The 20,233-nt window shown below is 40.2% G+C and overlaps 1 protein-coding gene across 1 annotated transcript in view; it reads right to left on the bottom strand.

The window, feature by feature from the left end:
• Positions 1 to 4,119: 4,119 nt before the first annotated feature.
• Positions 4,120 to 20,233, bottom strand: part of LOC124787741 — a 258,172-nt gene continuing 242,058 nt past the window's right edge. Inside the window, exon 19 of the mRNA XM_047254603.1 lies at positions 4,120 to 4,597. Within this exon, the coding sequence (XP_047110559.1) occupies positions 4,590 to 4,597 (8 nt within the window). The 3' untranslated portion in view covers positions 4,120 to 4,589. The remainder of the gene's footprint in view (positions 4,598 to 20,233) is intronic.

The raw sequence follows: 20,233 nt of genomic DNA, 5'->3' as shown, positions 1-20,233 counted from the left end.
TTGGGTGTGGAAGTACTTTATTGCTGCACACAAGGCCAACAACTCATGATTGTATGCACTCCACCTTCGTTTCACTGGCATCAGTTTACGTGAAAAGAAGGCAAGTGTTTGCCAAGTATCGCCAACATGTTGCTGAAGCGCCTCTCTGATTGCTTTTGGATTGGTTAGGTGCACATCTGTGGTAGAATGTGATGTCCCAAGAGTCACCTCTGGTTGACCAAACACAGAGTTCAGCATGTTCAGGACAATGCTATAAGTAGCGAGACATTCAAAAACCTGAGTAAGGTGCTGCTTGTCCAATTCTGGCAATTCTGAAACGATGAGGACATCATCGAGGTAAGCGAAACAATGTGGCAATCCTCATAGAACAGAAGCAAGAAATCTCTGCCAGATACGTTCCACATTACTACGGTCAAGTATCATAAACAGGCTCTGATATAAAGCAAAAAGTGTAATTATTGCTGTCTTGGGAATGTCTTTCTCGGCCACAGGAATCTACGTACACACTTTGGCACAGTCAAGGACACTGAACACTTGTTTTCCACTCAATGCATGGTTTTAATCTTTCACATGTGGCACTGGGTAATGATATGGTATAGTCTTGGTGTTCAAAGTGCAGTAGTCCCCGCATGGCTGCCATGCATCATTCTTTCTAGGGACCAGGTGTAGCGGACTTGACCATGCAGCATTGGATGGACTTATTATCCTTCCTGCCAGCTAGCTTCAAACTCAGGTATCGCTATGGCATATCTGACTCAGGCCAAGTGCCTGGCCTACACAAAAGGGGGGCGGGGGACCTGCAGTGGTATTAATATAATGAGTAGTATTGTGGCATACCTATTGTGAGCCCCTGGAGGCCTGGTAAGTGTTGAGAACTGGTTGAGTAGCTTAGTGAACTCACCTGGCACTGCCTGGACGAGCTTGACACCTCAGTTGGCCATACAACATTGGGCAGCAGGTGGTAGTAGGCAAGTAGGTCTGCCCCAATAATCAGTTCCACAACCTTGGTGATATGAATTTCCATGTTATTGCATGACACAGTCCCAGGTCGAATTCCACATGCTGTGTGCCTTATGTTTGAATATTGGAATTGTTTTCCACTGTCAGCTAGAAGGTGCTGATTGAGCAATATTTATGTGCATTATCTCATGACTTAAATCTGAGCTGGTATCTATCTAGAATTTGTACCTCGACTTACGGTCGGTGAGATACAGGTGGACAGAGGGACAGACAAACGTGTCGTCTTCTGCTTGGTGCTTAACATTTCTGTATCCACATGGTGTGTTGCACTTATGGTCTTAATCCCTGAATCATTGATGATACCACCATATATTTATGACTTGGGCATCACCTAGACAGGACACATAATAAATGGAGTGACTCTGTGATTGCCGTCAGTAATTACTTTTAGTGTTGTGCTCAGTGAGGAGTTTACTCAGTTGCTTAGACGGAGCACCACCAAAACAGGACACATCGTGAATGGAGTGACTCTGTGATGACTGTCATTAATTACTTTTAGTGTTGTGCTCAGTGAGGAGTTTACTCAGTTGATTAGACGAAGCATCACTTTTGCTCATCAAGCAGTCATTTATCATTTAGTTTTTGCTCCATTGCCGTCACTTTTTTTGAAAGCCTGTCATAATTGGGTTTTGCATCTGTTGGGGTGCTGTTGCAAATAATAGTATCATCAAATTCAGAAGTGGGCACATCTTGTATCTTGTCAGCCAGCGCAGTCACTTCATCTAAGGACATCTCGCTTTGAGACACAATTATCACTTTCACATGTGCTGGCAGTCTTGCTTGGTGTGAGTGTCCAACTTGCTTCTTAAGTGATGCAAGTATTGTGAGGGTTTCTCATCACTGACATCGTCTTGCGTGAGTAGCTGCCGTACTCTTTCCTTTTGAGGAATAGACACTTGGGATATTAGTTCTGACTTCAGTTTAGAATATGCACCTGTGTCCAGCAGTTTTGTTATTATATCTTGTACTTCTGCTGCAACTCTGTGGTCAAGTTGACTTACAGCCAGGGTGACTTTTGTGGCATCCATCATTACATCAGAACATAAAAAAAAATTTGCTTCCACTTGAGGAAACCAGAGAGTCAGATTGGTAGGCCAGAACAGAAGAAGTTGTGCAACCAGTCTTGACGTATTATGCATTTCTTCTTTCGGCATTTTATTACTGCAAATTGATGCTTTCTCATTGCGAACTGTTCGTCTGAGCCATGATAACATCGGGGCCGCCAACGAAGCTTATCTTAAAGGGCTATAAGACAGCCACTAAATTGTGTGTGATACGCAGCACGTGGGACCATTATTCTTTTATCCATATTTAAAACATTCTCAACTTTCAACTACGTAAAGGAAAGTCATGTATGTTGAGAACAGGAACATTTATGGGAAATGAAAAGGATACATAAACTTGCCACTATGACAGATAACAACGGAATAATAATATTAAAAACTAAAACTACAGAGTTAAATAGTGCCTCTTCTTAGGTGTGGAATATGTGCACATCAGCTTCACAGGCGGTGAGCACATCAACTTCTTTGGCGTAACTTGGCAATCAGCTGATCGCGCTGCAGAACGCATGATCTTCACTGTTGGCATGTGGTAATATTTTAATGTCCAGCTAAAACTCACCAACAATGACTTCACCTTCAGATTTACTGAGACACAGAAAACCAATATTCAGTATGTGGGCAAAGTGTCTCCTGAAATATACAACAGTACATGTTCCACTTTAATTCTGGTTGAACTCTATGGCAGAAGTACAATTGTGTGTCATCTTTTTCCTGCTTTGTGACTTCAGCTCCCTCTTGCTTTTCAACGGGATTTGAATATTCCAGTTCTGTGGCACAGATGTATGTTTTTGGTGCCACCTTTCATAAGCTTAGTACTACTACACTGCCCAAAGATAGATCTTATTCCCGTCTCTTCTTTGGACTGAATATCCCTTAGAGAAATAGATTATAGTCTGGTTTCTGCCACAGTAAATTATTCATGGACAGTATCAAATTATACTGTTTGCCAGTAACAAATGCTGACTAATCACTGTCGCAATTTTGAACATTCAAAAGATTTCATGTGTATGGAAAAGTGTTACTGGAAACAAAATTTGAGCAGTACTGAAATCTATAATATAGTTAGTACATAATTTGTGGTCAACATGAATAAAGCATATATTAACCATCATACATTAGTTTGACTGTGACTTCAATGTTGAAGTCAGTTCATCTGAAAACAGGTCGTTAGCACTAAGAATCTTTATAGATGCATTGAAAGAAATTATCATTGTAACTTTGCATCAGAATGCTGTAGTCACAAAGAGTGACACTCAATAGTTTTACCAGAAACTTATTGCTACATTCCTTGTGTATCATAAACTAATTATTATATGAAGTTACTTACTGTCCAAAGACTAGATTACAAGTTTTCCTTTACCTGTTGCAACCATGTGCTCTTCCTGCTTATGTGCTTTCAAACTAGCCAAAATACTGAACGGAAAGCTGCAGTCACCCTTTGGGTATTTAAACTTATTTTCTGTATTAGGCTATTACTTCAAAAGTTTTCCTAATGTGTATAAAGTATCTTTAGCTGAAATTCTTTGTTGCACACAAACCATGGGAGAAGCTTGCGACAAGCTTGGTTTACTGGGAATTGATGTTAAAATGTTGTGGAACTCGATGTGATAGATGCAATATTGATTTCATTGTATTTCACTTTTGTGTTATAACTTGCAGTACATTGTTTCAAGGTCATGATGCATTGACGATTTATCACAGACATGTGTTTTCTTATATGATTTCTTATAATTATATGTCAGTTAATGATACATTGATGGTAAATGCCTTCTAGAGAAACTAAGATTAACAATATTGAAGTTAAAGTCTTCAGTGTAGCATAAAGGTTGAGGACATGGATTATGGTGTCAAGGGAAGTTTGTTCACACCCTACTTACTATATGCTAATATCTTTCATTAACATTAACATTTTTAACACATTTGGGAGCTTTCTTATGAAAATAAAATGAGTATGTTCTGCCACATTTGATATTATTTACATGCAAGAGAGCACTGAGGAATCAGTTTCTTTGATTTTGTGACTTACATCTGATTAGAAAACAGAGGATGACATTTCTGTGAGTGAAATAAATAGCAATGACATCACATTCTTATTCACCACAATTATTTGGCCACTTTTCTGAATATATTCCGATTTCCAAGAGTGTGGTTAAGCAGGAATCTAAGAGCGCAGCTTAAATTGCTGTGAGTGAAATGAGAAGCAATGACATTTATTTTCCTTACTTGTCAAAAATATTTTGCTGTTTATTTTTGCATATGTTGCAATTCCCAAAAATGTGCTGAGGCAGCAACCTACGACCACAACTTAAATTGTTGCTCATGAAATAATTAGCTCCTGTCTGCAATTTTCAAGGGTCTGCTCACTATTGGGAGAATCTGGTGGCACTTCCATGCTCAGCTTCCTCAAAATGTGGTGCTGGACATGTATGCATCATTTTGAAATCAGTTCTGAGTAAGTCAAGCATGTGAATGGCTTCTCCACAAACCACTTATTGGAATCCATCATTATGATCCTAGAACAGACAAAAATTAACTTTGAGCCAGATTGGTAAGTGTGAGATACTGATGCCACATGCATTACTGATACAACCTCAGGAGCATTAGTCATTCAGAAAAATCACTTCCTTGGCACCCCCAAAATGCAATACACTAGTCCTGACTCAACTATAAACATAATCTAAAGAACTCCAAAAACACTGACAGCTTGCTACCAAACCTTATATAACGACTTTCTTGTGCTCTTTTACCTGGAAAATGAGCATCCCATTTTAAGACCGGTAGGCCATTTGGTAAGATGGCTTCATAGCTTTCTGTAATGGGCGCAAGAAGCAATGTTTTGTAATGGCCAGGTCTGTGGAAATAACCATGGTTTATTTGCTATGGTGTGAGACAGGTGTTAGTTATAGTTCCTGATTCTGTACAAGTTCAGGCTTGGCAGGCAGGTGTAGCAGATGGAAGGAAGAACTCACCAAGCAAACGTAGAGGCTCACCATAAATCAGCTCTCACAGACATGTGACAGTCCCCTTCAGCACACTACACAGTCTGAGCAGTGCCAGCAGGAGTGTCACCGAAGACCTGCTCGTGCCATGCTGTTACGTAATGGCAGCCTTTGACAAACAGTATAGGCATTCTACTCTGTCATTGGCAACTATGTGACATGGTGTCATTCTGATGAGGTGAATACTGTACAGTCATGCCATGGTATGGAAGATCTCTGCCTCCAATTGACAACTTTGGTCAGATGTCACCTGTTATGAACATATGAAATGCAATATCAGAGTGAAGGTAAAGGTGTGGGCAACGCCCTCTTCTGCTTGATCTTGTCATGGTAAAACTTTGGCCACCTCTTGAATATGTTAATTGCTATCTGGCAGTAGCAGAAGTTGTGAGAAACAGGTAGCAGGCTAATGTGAACCATATGCAGATGTGCAAAGTGTGTACTGGGAGTAAAAAAGTTTCCAAGCAATTCCCACATGTCACTTTTCAATACAAACTGTTGTCACCAGTGCCCTCATAGTGTGGATTTTTGAATGACTTAGTTCAGGAATAGCCAAGGACTCTGGACCCATGCAGAGCTTCTGCATTTGTGTGGATCTCTCTCCCTTACTGCACACTCCTCCACTATGAGGCCACACTGTCTGATGTGAGCAGAAAGATGAGGAAATTGCAAATGCACTGCATAAGCTGGCAGCTCATTCTTACAAGGGACATGGAACAGCTTGCATGTGGTGTGATTTCATTTTTATCAACAACATACATCACAAACAAAACCAATTTTCCCTATTTTTTAATAATTTTTGGTTCACTGAACACATAATAACATTCATAACTGGCAGAAACAACTGGCACACAAACACAGACAGTTCTACAAATTTGTGTCCCTCAAGTTACCTCACAACTGTTTCTTATTTAGTTTCATACTAATAAAAAAAAAAAAAACCTTCACATACATGTCTATCAGAACATTGGGATCACATTTGCAGCCCCAATATGGTGATGTGGGCAGTTTTAACAAAAGAGAATTTGTCTTTCAGATGGTTATTACATTGTACATTGATCAGTTCCATCTGCACACGCACAGGGGTGCTATCAATTGAAGTGGCAAATGGTCTAGAAAATAGGTCAGAAACACATGTGACACTGGAAGTGTCCTTACAATATTTAGAAAATTGTTCCTGAAATTCTTTCAATGTCAAAATGAATTCTTCCAGATTTGCATTTACTTTAACACCAGAGAACCAAGGGAAAAGGGTGCTGTTGTTTGTCAGAAGCTATCCCTTCCATAACCCAATTTTCTTTTTAAATGCATCAACTGTCCCCACTAAATCATAAATAAGTCGTTTCTCGCCTTACAGTGTCTTACTGAGGGCACTCACATGCACAGTTAAGTCCATTGAAAATGCAAGGTCTGCAATCCATTACGTATCTTCTAATTGTGGTTCCTGCTTTCCCTTTTCCTTCAGAAATTCAACAATATCAGGTCTTTTTTTTTTTTTTTTTAAAAAAAAAAAAAAAAAAAAAAAAAAAAAAAAAAAAAAAATTGTTCCAGGTATGTCCCTTAACTTAATGAAGGCACTCCACTGTAATTTATAATGTCTCCATATTCTTTGTTCAGTTTCATCAAAAACTATTGAAATTGGCAGTGTAATAATGCATGCATCTATTCATGTACAAAACACTGAATCCCATACAAATCATCTGTTGACCATTGTAATTTTTTACCATTTCAGTGTCTGGTAAATCTTTAAATTCTTTGTACATGGTGTTGTAATGACATTCCATAGTAAATCTGCAGTACTTCTGATTATGTGATTGCTCAATAGATGTTAAAAATTCTCAACTGTCTCTTTAAAAATGACTGTGATCCCTATTCATATTTAAAGACTTGTGACGATAGATCGCTAGTTACCCTTTCTGAGCAACAGCCATTGGACCTTCAAATGTCCTTTATAGCACCACCAAATGCCACTACACTTATGCCAAACAGAAGAAAAATACCACACCATATGGTGCAAGAAACAGAGTCACATTCAGTGCTAAATTAACTATCATGCTGTACTGAGAAGTTAGAAGGAGGAGAAGAGTTTTATGTGGAGTACTCTGGTAGTGGCGGTGGATGGAAGAGGGGACGTACATCATACAGCAGAATGGGACCATACATTCTATATCTAATGATACCAGATGATTTGATAGTGGAATACTTGACACTCGTACTGTGTATTATACTAACTCACGGTGAGCACCAACTAACTTTTTTTGTATGTGTAACTGAGACTGTATTGACTAATTCACTTGATATGCTATACTTGGATAATTTTTTATCACACAGCCAGTTTAATTATGAAATTGCTTTATTACAAAAACAATCTGGTAACTTTCAAAATGCAAGTTTTCCTAGAATCAAGACATTGTAATTTTGCCCTGTAAAAGTAATTAACTCAATGAAAAACATTTAATTCAAGAATACTTAAACTATATTAGCATAATCTGACTCAGTGATTTTGTAATAATTTGAATATAAATAAATAACATGGTTAATGAGGTCAACTTTATGTAATTCTGCATAACATCCTGAATGCTCTAGTAAAATTATTAGCAAGGTTAGAATGTTGCAACAAATGAATATCTTGTCATTCTGAAATCTATGAAAGTCATGAAGTTTTAATTGTAATTTTGTAAAAGTCGTACTTGCAACAATACAAGTATATAAATATGTTACACGTTACTGGAAAATTATATTAGGGATGAGACAGGGGCCATGAAAAGTCTGTTGTTACCACACTTTTTTGACACTAACTCTGTACAACAATGTACATACATGTACAACCAAGAGTTTTTGGCCCTCATTTTTTTTCTCCAGTCGCAGCTATACATGTTATAGAGGTTAATACCATATTTCACAACATAACAAAAGTCTGATTTAGATCAAATGCATTTGCTCTATTTTAAAGTATCTTCAGTGTCCACTGCAACAATATAGCTTTTGTTACAATTTTGCTTGTTAGGATCATGAACAGTTCTCATGCTTTAAACTTACTATTTTAAACAGTATTAAGTTATTATCACTACTCACAGTTTTTTTGTGTCTTAGGTACATTCATCATAATGGAAAGTAACCAACACTCATTCAGAATTTACATGAAAAACATCATGACAGACGCAGTGCTACACCAATCATCTAACCAACCCTTGTCCCAAAAAGAAGCAATGCTCACATATACACCCCACACACTAAACACCGTACCACTGGACAAACAACTATAATAAGGAGCTGGACATAATAATTCAGAAAGCAAAAAATAAAGATATCAAGAATCTCTAGTTACAAAACTGAATAGAGAAATTCAGAAAAACATAAAAATAAAAAAAAAAAAAAAAAAATACAACGCCATGCAAGTTAAAAGACACACAACACACACTACAAAGTACACACAATTACACAACAAGGACACAACACCAAAATTCACTGGCCAAGCTGGTACACACTCACATATGGAAACAAACTAAGACATAGAATTGGGAATATCCTCAGGTAACAAGGAATAAAAATTGCATACCAAAGCGATAACCCAATACAGAAATGTATAAAGAAGAAAGATGACAGTGATATAAGTATTATTTAAAAAACTGACATTTATGAACCCCAGTATAACAGTTCTGATGCTCTACACTTAAGGGAGACCACCAGAGCATATGAAATAAGATATAAAGAATATAAAAGGCCATGGAAATACAACACCAGCCATTCAACAGTTCCAGAATACCTCAAACAAGCAAACCACCACCTCAGATTCTGTAACAAGAAACATTTCCTAACTGTACAAGAGAACTTTCAAATCCAAAAGGCAATGTTACAGCGATCACTGAAAATGCTTTGAAAAAAAGTGAAATATGTTTGGTTTTAATAAGACTCTTATTACAGTTGCAAAAGATGTTATTAATGTATATAGCTGAAAAGTATAAAATTTAATTTTCTGAATATATGAAACAGTTCAATTAAAATTTGGTGTCAACTGCATTGCTTCAAAGTTTGAGTGTCATAAATGTTCTGAGATGCCTGAAGCTTCAGACAAAGAGTTTAAAATATGGACACAGTAAACTGCACAGTTACATCTGCCAATGAACGGTAGCTTAATATATAAGTTAAATGTATTCAAAAGCTATTGTTCAAGATGTTCTCCATACTACAGATTTTTCAAAATAAAATATTTTTTTTCATTTTTGAATTACTAAGAAGAAATTATTAAGCATAATAAATTTTGAGCAGTAATTATCTGTTGACATAGGAAAGTAGACTAATGATACCTTCTATATTTATAAATTATGACATAACATGAAGTACATTATGAATGAGTAAATGTATAAACTGTACAAGTATTCTTTTCTTACACACACACACACACACACACACACACACACACACACACACACACACACACACACAAAAATTACTCTCATTTTACAACCTCCAATTGAAATGTGTAGTTAATTGCAAGTTACATATTTAAAGTCATTCCTTCTGGCACTAGTGATAGTGAAATAATTAAAGTCGAATGTTTACCAGTTTTACTAGGCATTTATCACTGTAATCCCTGTTATAGTTCACCTCACTTCTAATAATACAATTTCCAGAGTTTGTTCCTATTATCATGGTTCATTTGTAATGCTGAAGTTTTGAAGGACCAGTTACCAGACTGTTTCAGTAATCTGTAAAATACTTCCTCCTAGTTCATTCCTTGACAGTTCTTTTACCCACCACACCACCTTTTTGTGACACTATAGTATACCTTATCAAGAAACAGAGTTGCAGCCTTTTTTTCTCAGATTCAGTTTGTTGAAAACTATCAGGTGTGATGAATGCATTCCCTACTGCAGAAAATAATAGTATTGTTTTATGTAACTAATGCAGAGGGTATTGAATCAAAAACTAGCAGAGCATGGTGATGATTGTTGTATTCCTGTCCTAGCTGCTGCAATTGGCAATAGGCTTGCCAGAATCATAGTTTCACAGATGTGTGTTTGTGAACCTGTGGAACAGTGCACCAATGCCATTTGGTAAGCACATTTCTTATACATATTCCCAACTCATACATAAGCATACATTTTTGTCTGTTCCCTGCTTGTTCAGGAATTTTTGGAATTGGATGATTCTTCCACCAGTCACATCTTACTGTTATTTCTCTATCAATCATACATGCTCACAGAATGCTTCAGCTATTCTTTTATGAATATTTAGATCAGTCTGTAGGTTTTGCTTCAGTTCTGTGTCACTATAGGATCTACTCTGATGTGATCATCACCAAAAAATGTTGTGAAGATAATCACATTTATAGTGCAAGTTTTCAACTTCCCATTCTTAATACTGTAACCAATTGTTTTAATGCTTAGCTCATTTTGAAGTTTTGCTACCCTAGGTACTACCCACACTGACTTTGCCCCCCCCCCCCCCCCCCCTCCCCACCCATGGTCGCTCACGAATAAAACGTAAAACTAAAGCTGCTGTTCAAGCACTGTAGCCCAACATCGAACGGAGGGTGCTGGTAAAGTTAAAAGTCCATTGCAGAGCGGCTGAAAGTGGGCAGTCCAGCAAGAGGTGGACGACTGTCATCTGGGAGCCACAGCGACACTGAGGTGGATCCTCGCAATGGAGGAGGTAACCATGTGAGAGCCATGTATGACCAATGCAGAGCCGACAAAGGACAACTGATTCCCTGTGAACAGCCTGCAGGGAAGACTCCCACACATTTGCAGCCTCCTTAATGACACACAGTTTGTTGTGCATACTGTTATGCCACTCTGTCTCCCAAAGCTGAAAAACCTGGTGGCATAAAACAGAAAGCAGAGGCTTCCATCTCCGGGAGTGGTTTCTGCGTAGCCCGTTTGACCAGTCTGTCAGCAAGTTCGTTGCCTGGGATTCCAAAGTGTCCTGGGGTGCACACAAACACCAATGAACGACTGGACCATTCTAAAGCAGACATGAAATCCTGGATGTTCACTACCAAAGGATGGTGAGAGTAGCACTGGACGATAGCTTGTAAGCTGCTCAGGGTGTCAGAACAGAGAACAAACAACTCACCAGAACAGGAACGGATGTACTGAAGTTCCTCGAGAGATGGCCACACGTTCTACAGTGAATACACTGCAGCCAGCGGGCAAGGGCTGCTGTTCAATATGGCCTCTGTGGACATAGACGATGGCAACATTACCATCAGCCGTCGGGCCATCGGTGTAAAGAACTTCAGAGCCCCATAACATGACAACAATCCAGAGGAAGTGACAGCAGAGAACAGCAGTGTTAATGGAGTCCTTAGGGCCTTGCAAAAGGTCCAGATATAGTTTTGGCCGCGGTATACAACATGGAGGTGTATGTGAATGGTCCTCAAGTAGAGGTGGTAAAGGAAAGGACTCCAGTTCAGAGAGAAGAGACTGCACACAAACTGCAATCGTGAGCCCTAACCTGGGCCACTGATGTGGGAGATGAACTGCTGTGGGTGGGAAAAGGAGATGGTAATTCAGATACTCAGGAGAACTACAAATGTGTGCAACATAACTGGTGAGCAGTTGTGCACATCGGATCTGCAATGGAGAGACTCCGGCCTCCACCAGGACACTGGTCATCGGACTCATTCTAAAAGCTCCCGTCACTAGGTGAATGCCACAGTGGTGCACTGGGTCAAGTAAACACAATGCTGAGGGTGCCGCTGAACTGTAAACCAGACTCCCATAATCAAGGTGGGATTGAACAAGGGCTCTGTAGAGCTGCAGCAGTCTAGAGCGATCTGCACCGCAGTTGGTATTGCTCAGGCAGCAGCGAGCATTGAGGTGTTGCCAGCACTCCCACTTAAGCTGATGAAGGTGAGGTAGCCAAGTCAATCAGGCATCAAAACCCAGTCCTACGAATCGATACATCTCCACTATAGTGAGTGGATCGTCATTAAGATAAAGTTCAGGTTCCGAATGTATGGTACGATGTCGACAGAAGTGCATGACACATGACTTCGCAGCTGAAAACTGGAAGCGGTGGGTTAGAGTCCATGACTGCGCCTTGTGAATGACTCCCTGTAGGCGCCGCTCAGCAACACCAGTACTGGTGGAGCAATACAAAATGCAGAAGTCATCCGCATACAGAGAAGGGGAGACTGATGGCCCTACAGCTGCTGCTAGACCGTTAATGGCCACTAAAAATACAGATACACTCAATACAGAGCCCTCCAGAACACCATTCTCCTGAATATGGGGGGAACTATGGGAGGCACCGACTTGGACACAGAAAAAACAGTGACAGGAAGCTTTTGATAAAAATTGGAAGAAGGTCCCAGAGACCCCACTCATACAATGTGGCAAGGATATGATGTTGCCAGGTCGTGTCGTATGCTGTACGTAAGTCAAAAAAGATGGCAGCCAGATGCTGACGTCTGGAAGAGGCTGTTTGGATGGCAGACTCGAGGGACACAAGAGTGTCAATGGTAGAGCAACCCTGGCGGAAGCCACCCTGACATGGAACCAGTAAGCCACATGATTCAGGACCCAACCCAACTACCGACACACCATACGTTCCAGCAGCTTACAGAGAATTTTGGTGAGGGTGACGGGCTGATAGATATCCACATCAAGCGGATTTTTGCTGAGTTTTAGCACTGGAATGATAATGCTCTCCTGCCATTGCAATGGACAGATGCCATCGTATCAGATTTAGTTGAAGATGATGAGGATATGTTGCTTGTAGTCAGATGAGAGATGTTTAATCATCTGACTGTGGATCTGGTCTGGCCCAGGAGCTGTGTCGCATCAATGTGCAAGGGTGCTAAAGAGTTGCCACTCTGTAAATGGGGCGTTATAGGGTTCACTGTGGCGTGTAGTGAACGGGAGGACTTTCCTTTCCATCCGCCATTTGAGGGTGCAAAAGGCTGAGGGGTAGTTCTCTAACGCAGAGCCTTGAGCATAGTGCTCAGCAAAGTGCTCGGCAGTCGCGATTGCATCGGTAGAGAGCACGCCATTAATGTTAATGTTAGGGACACCTGTTGGGGTCTGGTACCCAAAAAGATGTCTTATCTTTGTCCAGACTAGGGAAGGTGATGTATCGCACCCAATGGTCGACACATACCTCTCCCAACACTCCTCTTTCCCTTGTTTCATAAGCAGGCGAACATGGGCACGGAGCTGCTTAAAGGCTATTAGGCACTCTAGGGAAGGGTACCATTTATCTTGCTGTAGAGCTTACCAACACTCTTTAGTTGCCTCAGTGACTTCCTCCAACCACCAAGGGACTGTCTTTTGCCGGGGGCACCTTAGAGAATGGGGAATAGCGCTTTCTGACGCAGAAATTATCGTTGTAGTGACCTACTCAATCACAACATCTATGGCACCACGTAGGGGAGATTCAGTGTGATAGCAGGGGTGAAGGCTACCCAGTCTGCCTTGTTTAAAGCCCCTCTGGGTAGGCAGCCGTGGGCGTGATGCAGGACAAGTGACAGGAAGATGGGAAAGTGGTCACTACCACACAAGGCGTCATGTGCTCTCCAGTGGATAGATGGGAGGAGGCCGGGGCTGCAAATTGATAAATCAATGGCTGAGTAACTACCATGAACCACAATGAAATGTGTGGCAGCCCAAGTATTTAAGAGGCAGAGGTAAAGTTGGGACAGTAAAGTTTTGACATCTCTGCCTCAGCCAGTAAGCACAGTGCCACCCCACAAGTGGTTATGGGCATTAAAATCTCCCAAAAGTAGGGAAGGTTTAGGGAGTTCATCAATCAGTGCAGCTAATCCATTCAGGGGTACTGCACCATCTGGAGGGGGATATACATTGCAGACAGTTATTTCCTGCGTCGTCCATATCCTGACAGCCACAGCTTCAAGGGAGTTTGAAGGGGCACATGTTCACTACATACTGAGTTCAGGACATAAACACAAACTCCACCTGTCACTCTATTATATTCGCTACGGTTCTTGTAATATCCCCTGCAGCCGCAAAAAGCAGGGGTCTGCATTGCTGGGAACCAGGTTTCCTGGAGGGCAATGCAGAAAGCAGGTGTAAAGCTTAACAGTTACTGTAGCTCAGCCAGGTGGTGGAAAAAACCGCTGCAATTCCACTGGAGTATGACGTGATCGTGAGACTGGGAAGGCATGAAACACTCAATGAGGCAGTTTACTAGAAACCAGAGATTCTCTCTGGTTTCTAGTCACTAGCTGAAGCAGTAAAGATGGCCAGTCTTACTTGCGAGTTGAAGGCAGAGCTCACAATCTGTAGCAGCATCAGCAGGACCGACTGCAGACATTCAGCACAGAGGGAAGTGAAGGGTGTGAATCAGAGCCTCAGATGGTTCTGTGATGGTGTAGGCTGCTTATTCCTTTACCTGCGATGTAGGGTAGTGGGTTTTTGGGTTCCACTTGATAAGTCAGATGCCCACTACACACAGAAAGTGGCTATGTGGCTAGTGGGGGCTATGTGGAGTGGACTGGGCGGTTTTTCAGGTTAGAGAGTCTTGGGAAACTTCGTAAAGGGCGTCAGTCTAAAGGGGTGTATGGCAAATACTGGACAAGCGTAGACCTAGCAACAAACAGTATTGTAAATTGTTGTTACTCTGCTGGGAAAGAACCAGAGCTCCAAGTACTAATAGGAAGTACAAATCAAATCACTGACACTTAAATAGTTATAGGTATGGAAAGCTGGAGATAAGTTCAGCTGAAGTAAATAGTTCCTGTGTGTTAATATGGGCAGAGGGTATAGTTGACAACCCGAATAAATTAATAATTGGTTCCTTTTACTGGTCTCCCCGCCTCAGATGATACAGTGGCTGAACAGTTCAAAGAAAACTTGAGTAGCACCTCAAATAGGTACTCCACTCATACATTCTAGTTGGTGGTGACTTCAGTATACCCTCAATATGGTAGCAAAAATACATGTTGAAAGCTGGTGGTAGGTATAAAATGTCATCTTAAATTGTACTGAATTTTTTCTCAGAAAATTATTTTGAACAATTAGTCCAGGAACCCACTCAAAGGGTAAATAATAGTGAAAACATACTTGACCTCTTAGTAACAAGTAATCATGATCAAATAGGGAACATTATGATAAATCCTTCAAAAATAAACATAAAATATATCTATTTAAAAAAGCAACTAGAAATTTGCTTGATGTGTTCCTAAGAGGCAGTATCCATTCCTTCCAACCTGACTATGCAATGGTAGACCACACATGGTGTAAATTTAAAGAAATAGTATTGGCAGTTGATATATATAAATTAATAAGAGATGGTACTGATACCTTATGGTGCACAAAATAGGTTAGAACACTGTTGAAGCAATGAAATAAGCAGGCCTAATTTAAAAGAACAAAAAATTCCCAAGATTGGCAAAGAGTTACAGATGTTTGAAATTTAGTGTGATCTTCAAGCCAAGACGCTTTTAATAGCTCCCACAGTGAAATTTTGGCTTGAAACCTAGCAGAAAACCCAAAGACATTCTGGTGCAATGTTAAGTACGTCAGCAGTAAGATGCAATCAATACCTCCACTGTGCAATAGTAATGGTAATGTTACTGATGACAGAGCCATTAAAGCAGAGTTATTAAACACAGTTTTCCAAAACGCATTCACCAAAGAAGACAAAGTAAATATTCCAGAATTCAAGTAAAGAACAGCCACCAACATGAGTAATGTAGAAGCAGATATCCTCAGTATTCCATAGCAGCTAAACCACTTAATACAGTCAAGTCTACCTGTCCAGATAGTGTACAAATAAGGTTCTTTTCAGAATATGCTGATACGATAGCCCCATACTTAGCAATCACAAACAACTGCTTGCTCATTGAAAGATCTATTCCTAAAGACTGGAAAGTTGTACAGGTCACACTAATACTCAAGAAATGAAGTAGGAGCAATACAGACCCATATCACTAACCTTGATTTGCAGTGGGATTTTGGAACATCAGGAATTACCTTGAACAAATTGATTTATTGACAAATAGCCAACAAGGCTTCATAAAATATTGTTCTTGTGAAACACTAATAGCTCTTCATTCTTCTGAATATACTGGTGCTGTAAGGAAGGTACAAATAATGTGGATTATTTTGAGGTGCGTGGCTGGTGATTGCAGGCTGTGGTTCATCCAAGTATCATTTTCAGGATGAATAATTTAAAATGAAAGAAACTGCCTCCCTTTCCAGAAGATATACTGTAGAAACTTTTACACAAATACACATGGCTGTTCGACACACACACAACATGGCAACCCAGAATCATAGATGGGAAGACAGATAGTTGTAGACTGAAAATCTGATATCAGCTGAAAGAAACATGTTGTTGTTGTTGTTGTGGTCTTCAGTCCTGAGACTGGTTTGATGCAGCTCTCCATGCTACTCTATCCTGTGCAAGCTTCTTCATCTCCCAGTACCTACTGCAACCTACATCCTTCTGAATCTGCTTAGTGTATTCATCTCTTGGTCTCCCCCTATGATTTTACACTCCACGCTGCCCTCCAATACTAAATTGGTGATCCCTTCATGCCTCAGAACATGTCCTACCAACCGATCCCTTCTTCTGGTCAAGTTGTGCCACAAATGTCTCTTCTCCCCAATCCTATTCAATACTTCCTCATTAGTTATGTGATTTACCCATCTAATCTTCAGCATTCTTCTGTAGCACCACATTTCAAAAGCTTCTATTCTCTTCTTGTCCAAACTATTTACCGTCCATGTTTCACTTCCATACATGGCTACACTCCATACAAATACTTTCAGAAATAACTTCCTGACACTTAAATCTATACTCGATGTTAACAAATTTCTCTTCTTCAGAAACGCTTTCCTTGCCATTGCCAGTCTACATTTTATATCCTCTCTACTTCGTCCATCATCAGTTATTTTGCTCCCCAAATAGCAAAACTCCTTTACTACTTTAAGTGTCTCATTTCCTAATCTAATACCCCCAGCATCACCCGACTTAACTCGACTACATTCCATTATCCTCGTTTTGCTTTTGTTGATGTTCATCTTATATCCTCCCTTCAAGACACCATCCATTCCGTTCAACTGCTCTTCCAACTCCATTGCTGTCTCTGACAGAATTACAATGTCATCGGCGAACCTCAAAGTTTTTATTTCTTCTCCATGGATTTTAATACCTACTCCAAATTTTTCTTTTGTTTCCTTTACTGCTTGCTCAATATAGAGATTGAATAACATTGGGGAGAGGCTACAACCCTGTCTTACTCCCTTCCCAACCACTGCTTCCCTTTCATGTCCCTCAACTCTTATAACTGCCATCTGGTTTCTGTACAAGTTGTAAATAGCCTTTCGCTCCCTGTATTTTACCCCTGCCACCTTTAGAATTTGAAACAGAGTATTCCAGTCAACATTGTCAAAAGCTTTCTCTAAGTCTACAAATGCTAGGAACGTAGCTTTGCCTTTCCTTAATCTTTCTTCTAAGATAAGTCGTAAGGTCAGTATTGCCTCACATGTTCCAGTATTTCTACGGAATCCAAACTGATCTTCCCCGAGGTCGGCTTCTACTAGTATTTCCATTTGTTTTAAAGAATTCGTGTTAGTACTTTGCAGCTGTGGCTTATTAAACTGATTGTTCGGTAATTTTCACATCTGTCAACACCTGCTTTCTTTGGGATTGAAATTATCATATTCTTCTTGAAGTCTGAGGGTATTTCGCCTGTTTCATACATCTTGCTCACCAGATGGTAGAGTTTTGTCAGGACTGGCTCTCCCAAGGCCGTCAGTAGTTCCAATGGAATGTTGTCTACTCTGGGGGCCTTGTTTCGACTCAGGTCCTTCAGTGCTCTGTCAAACTCTTCACGCAGTATCGTATCTCCCATTTCATCTTCATCTACATCCTCTTCCATTTCCATAATATTGTCCTCAGGTGCATCGCCCTTGTATAGACCCTCTATATACTCCTTCCACCTTTCTGCTTTCCCTTCTTTGCTTAGAACTGGGTTTCCATCTGAGCTCTTGATGTTCATACATGTGGTTCTCTTATCTCCGAAGGTCTCTTTAATTTTCCTGTAGGCAGTATCTATCTTACCCCTAGTGAGATAAGCCTCTACATCCTTACATTTGTCCTCTAGCCATCCCTGCTTAGCCATTTTGCACTTCCTGTCGATCTCATTTTTGAGATGTTTGTATTCCTTTTTGCCTGCTTCATTTACTGCATTTTTATATTTTCTCCTTTCATCAATTAAATTCAATATTTCTTCTGTTACCCAAGGATTTCTACTAGCTCTCGTCTTTTTACCAACATGATCCTCTGCAGCCTTCACTATTTCATTCCTCAAAGCTGCCCATTCTTCTTCTACTGTATTTCTTTCCCCCATTCCTGTCAATTGTTCCCTTAGGCTCTCCCTGAAACTCTGTACAATCTCTGGTTTAGTCAGTTTATCCAGGTCCCATCTCCTTAAATTCGCGCCTTTTTGCAGTTTCTTCAGTTTTAATCTACTGTTCATAACCAATAGATTGTGGTCAGAGTCCACATCTGCCCCTGGAAATGTTTTACAATTTAAAACCTAGTTCCTAAATCTCTATCTTACCATTATATAATCTATCTGAAACCTGTCAGTATCTCCAGGGTTCTTCCATGTATACAACCTTCTTTCATGATTCTTGAACCAAGTATTAGTTATGATTAAGTTGTGTTCTGCGCAAAATTCTACCAGGCGGCTTCCTCTTTCATTTCTTACCCCCAATCCATATTCACCTACTACGTTTCCTTCTTTCCATTTTCCTACTACCGAATTCCAGTCACCCATAACTATTAAATTTTCATCTCCCTTCACTATCTGAATAATTTCTTTTATTTCATCATACATTTCTTCAATTTCTTCGTCATCTGCAGAGCTAGTTGGCATATAAACTTGTACTACTGTAGTAGGTGTGGGCTTCGTATCTATCTTCGCCACAATAATGCGTTCACTATGCTGTTTGTAGTAGCTTACCCGCATTCCTATTTTCCTATTCATTATTAAACCTACTCCAGCATTACCCCTATTTGACTTTGTGTTTATAACCCTGTAGTCACCTGACCAGAAGTCTTGTTCCTCCTGCCACCGAACGTCACTAATTCCCACTATATCTAACTTTAACCTATCCATTTCCCTTTTTAAATTTTCTAACCTACCTGCCCGATTAAGGGATCTGACATTCCACGCTCCGATCCGTAGAACGCCAGTTTTCTTTCTCCTGATAACGACATCCTCTTGAGTAGTCCCCACCTGGAGATCGAAATGGGGGACTATTTTACCTCCGGAATATTTTACCCAAGAGGACGCCATCATCATTTAATCATACAGTAAAGCTGCATGCCCTCGGGAAAAATTACAGCCGTAGTTTCCCCTTGCTTTCAGCCGTTCGCAGTACCAGCACAGCAAGGCCATTTTGGTTATTGTTACAAGGCCAGATCAGTCAATCATCCAGACTGTTGCCCTTGCAACTACTGAAAAGGCTGCTGCCCCTCTTCAGGAACCACACGTTTGTCTGGCCTCTCAACAGATACCCCTCCATTGTGGTTGTACCTACGGTACGGCTATCTGTATCGCTGAGGCATGCAAGCCTCCCCACCAACGGCAAGGTCCATGGTTCATGGGGGGGGGGGGGGGGGGGGAAGAAACATATGAATATAGAAATATGTTCATTTTTCCTCTCATATATCCCTCTTTTTGGCATTCACATGTTTATATTGCATCTTCAGTTCACATAGCATTCTGATACTTATTAAATGCTTCATGGCTAAATCAAAATAACATCTATTACATGGAGTAATGAGCGCCATTGACAGGGAATGTCAATCTGATTCCACATTTTTAAATTTCCAGAAGGCTTTTGACACTTTTCTTCACAAGCAACTTCTATTCTAATTGTGTGCATATGGTGTATCGTCTCAGTTATGCAACTGGATTCATGGTTTCTTATCAGAAAGGTCACAGATCATAGCAACTGACAGAAACTCATCAAGTAAAACAGAAGTAATTATGATGTTCTTCCAAGAAGTGTTATGGGCCCTCTGATGTTTCTGAACTATATGAATTATTTAGGAGACAATCCAAGCAGTCCTCTTAGATTTTTTGCATATGGTGCTGTCATCAGATGATCAAAACCCATTACAAAATGATTTACGCAAAACAAAGACAATTGACTTTAAATATTG

Source organism: Schistocerca piceifrons, chromosome 3 (genome assembly GCF_021461385.2).
Source record: "Schistocerca piceifrons isolate TAMUIC-IGC-003096 chromosome 3, iqSchPice1.1, whole genome shotgun sequence".
NCBI lineage: Eukaryota > Metazoa > Arthropoda > Insecta > Orthoptera > Acrididae > Schistocerca > Schistocerca piceifrons.
The sequence above is the reverse complement of the archived record's forward strand: the minus strand, read 5'-3'. Positions and strand labels throughout refer to the sequence as shown.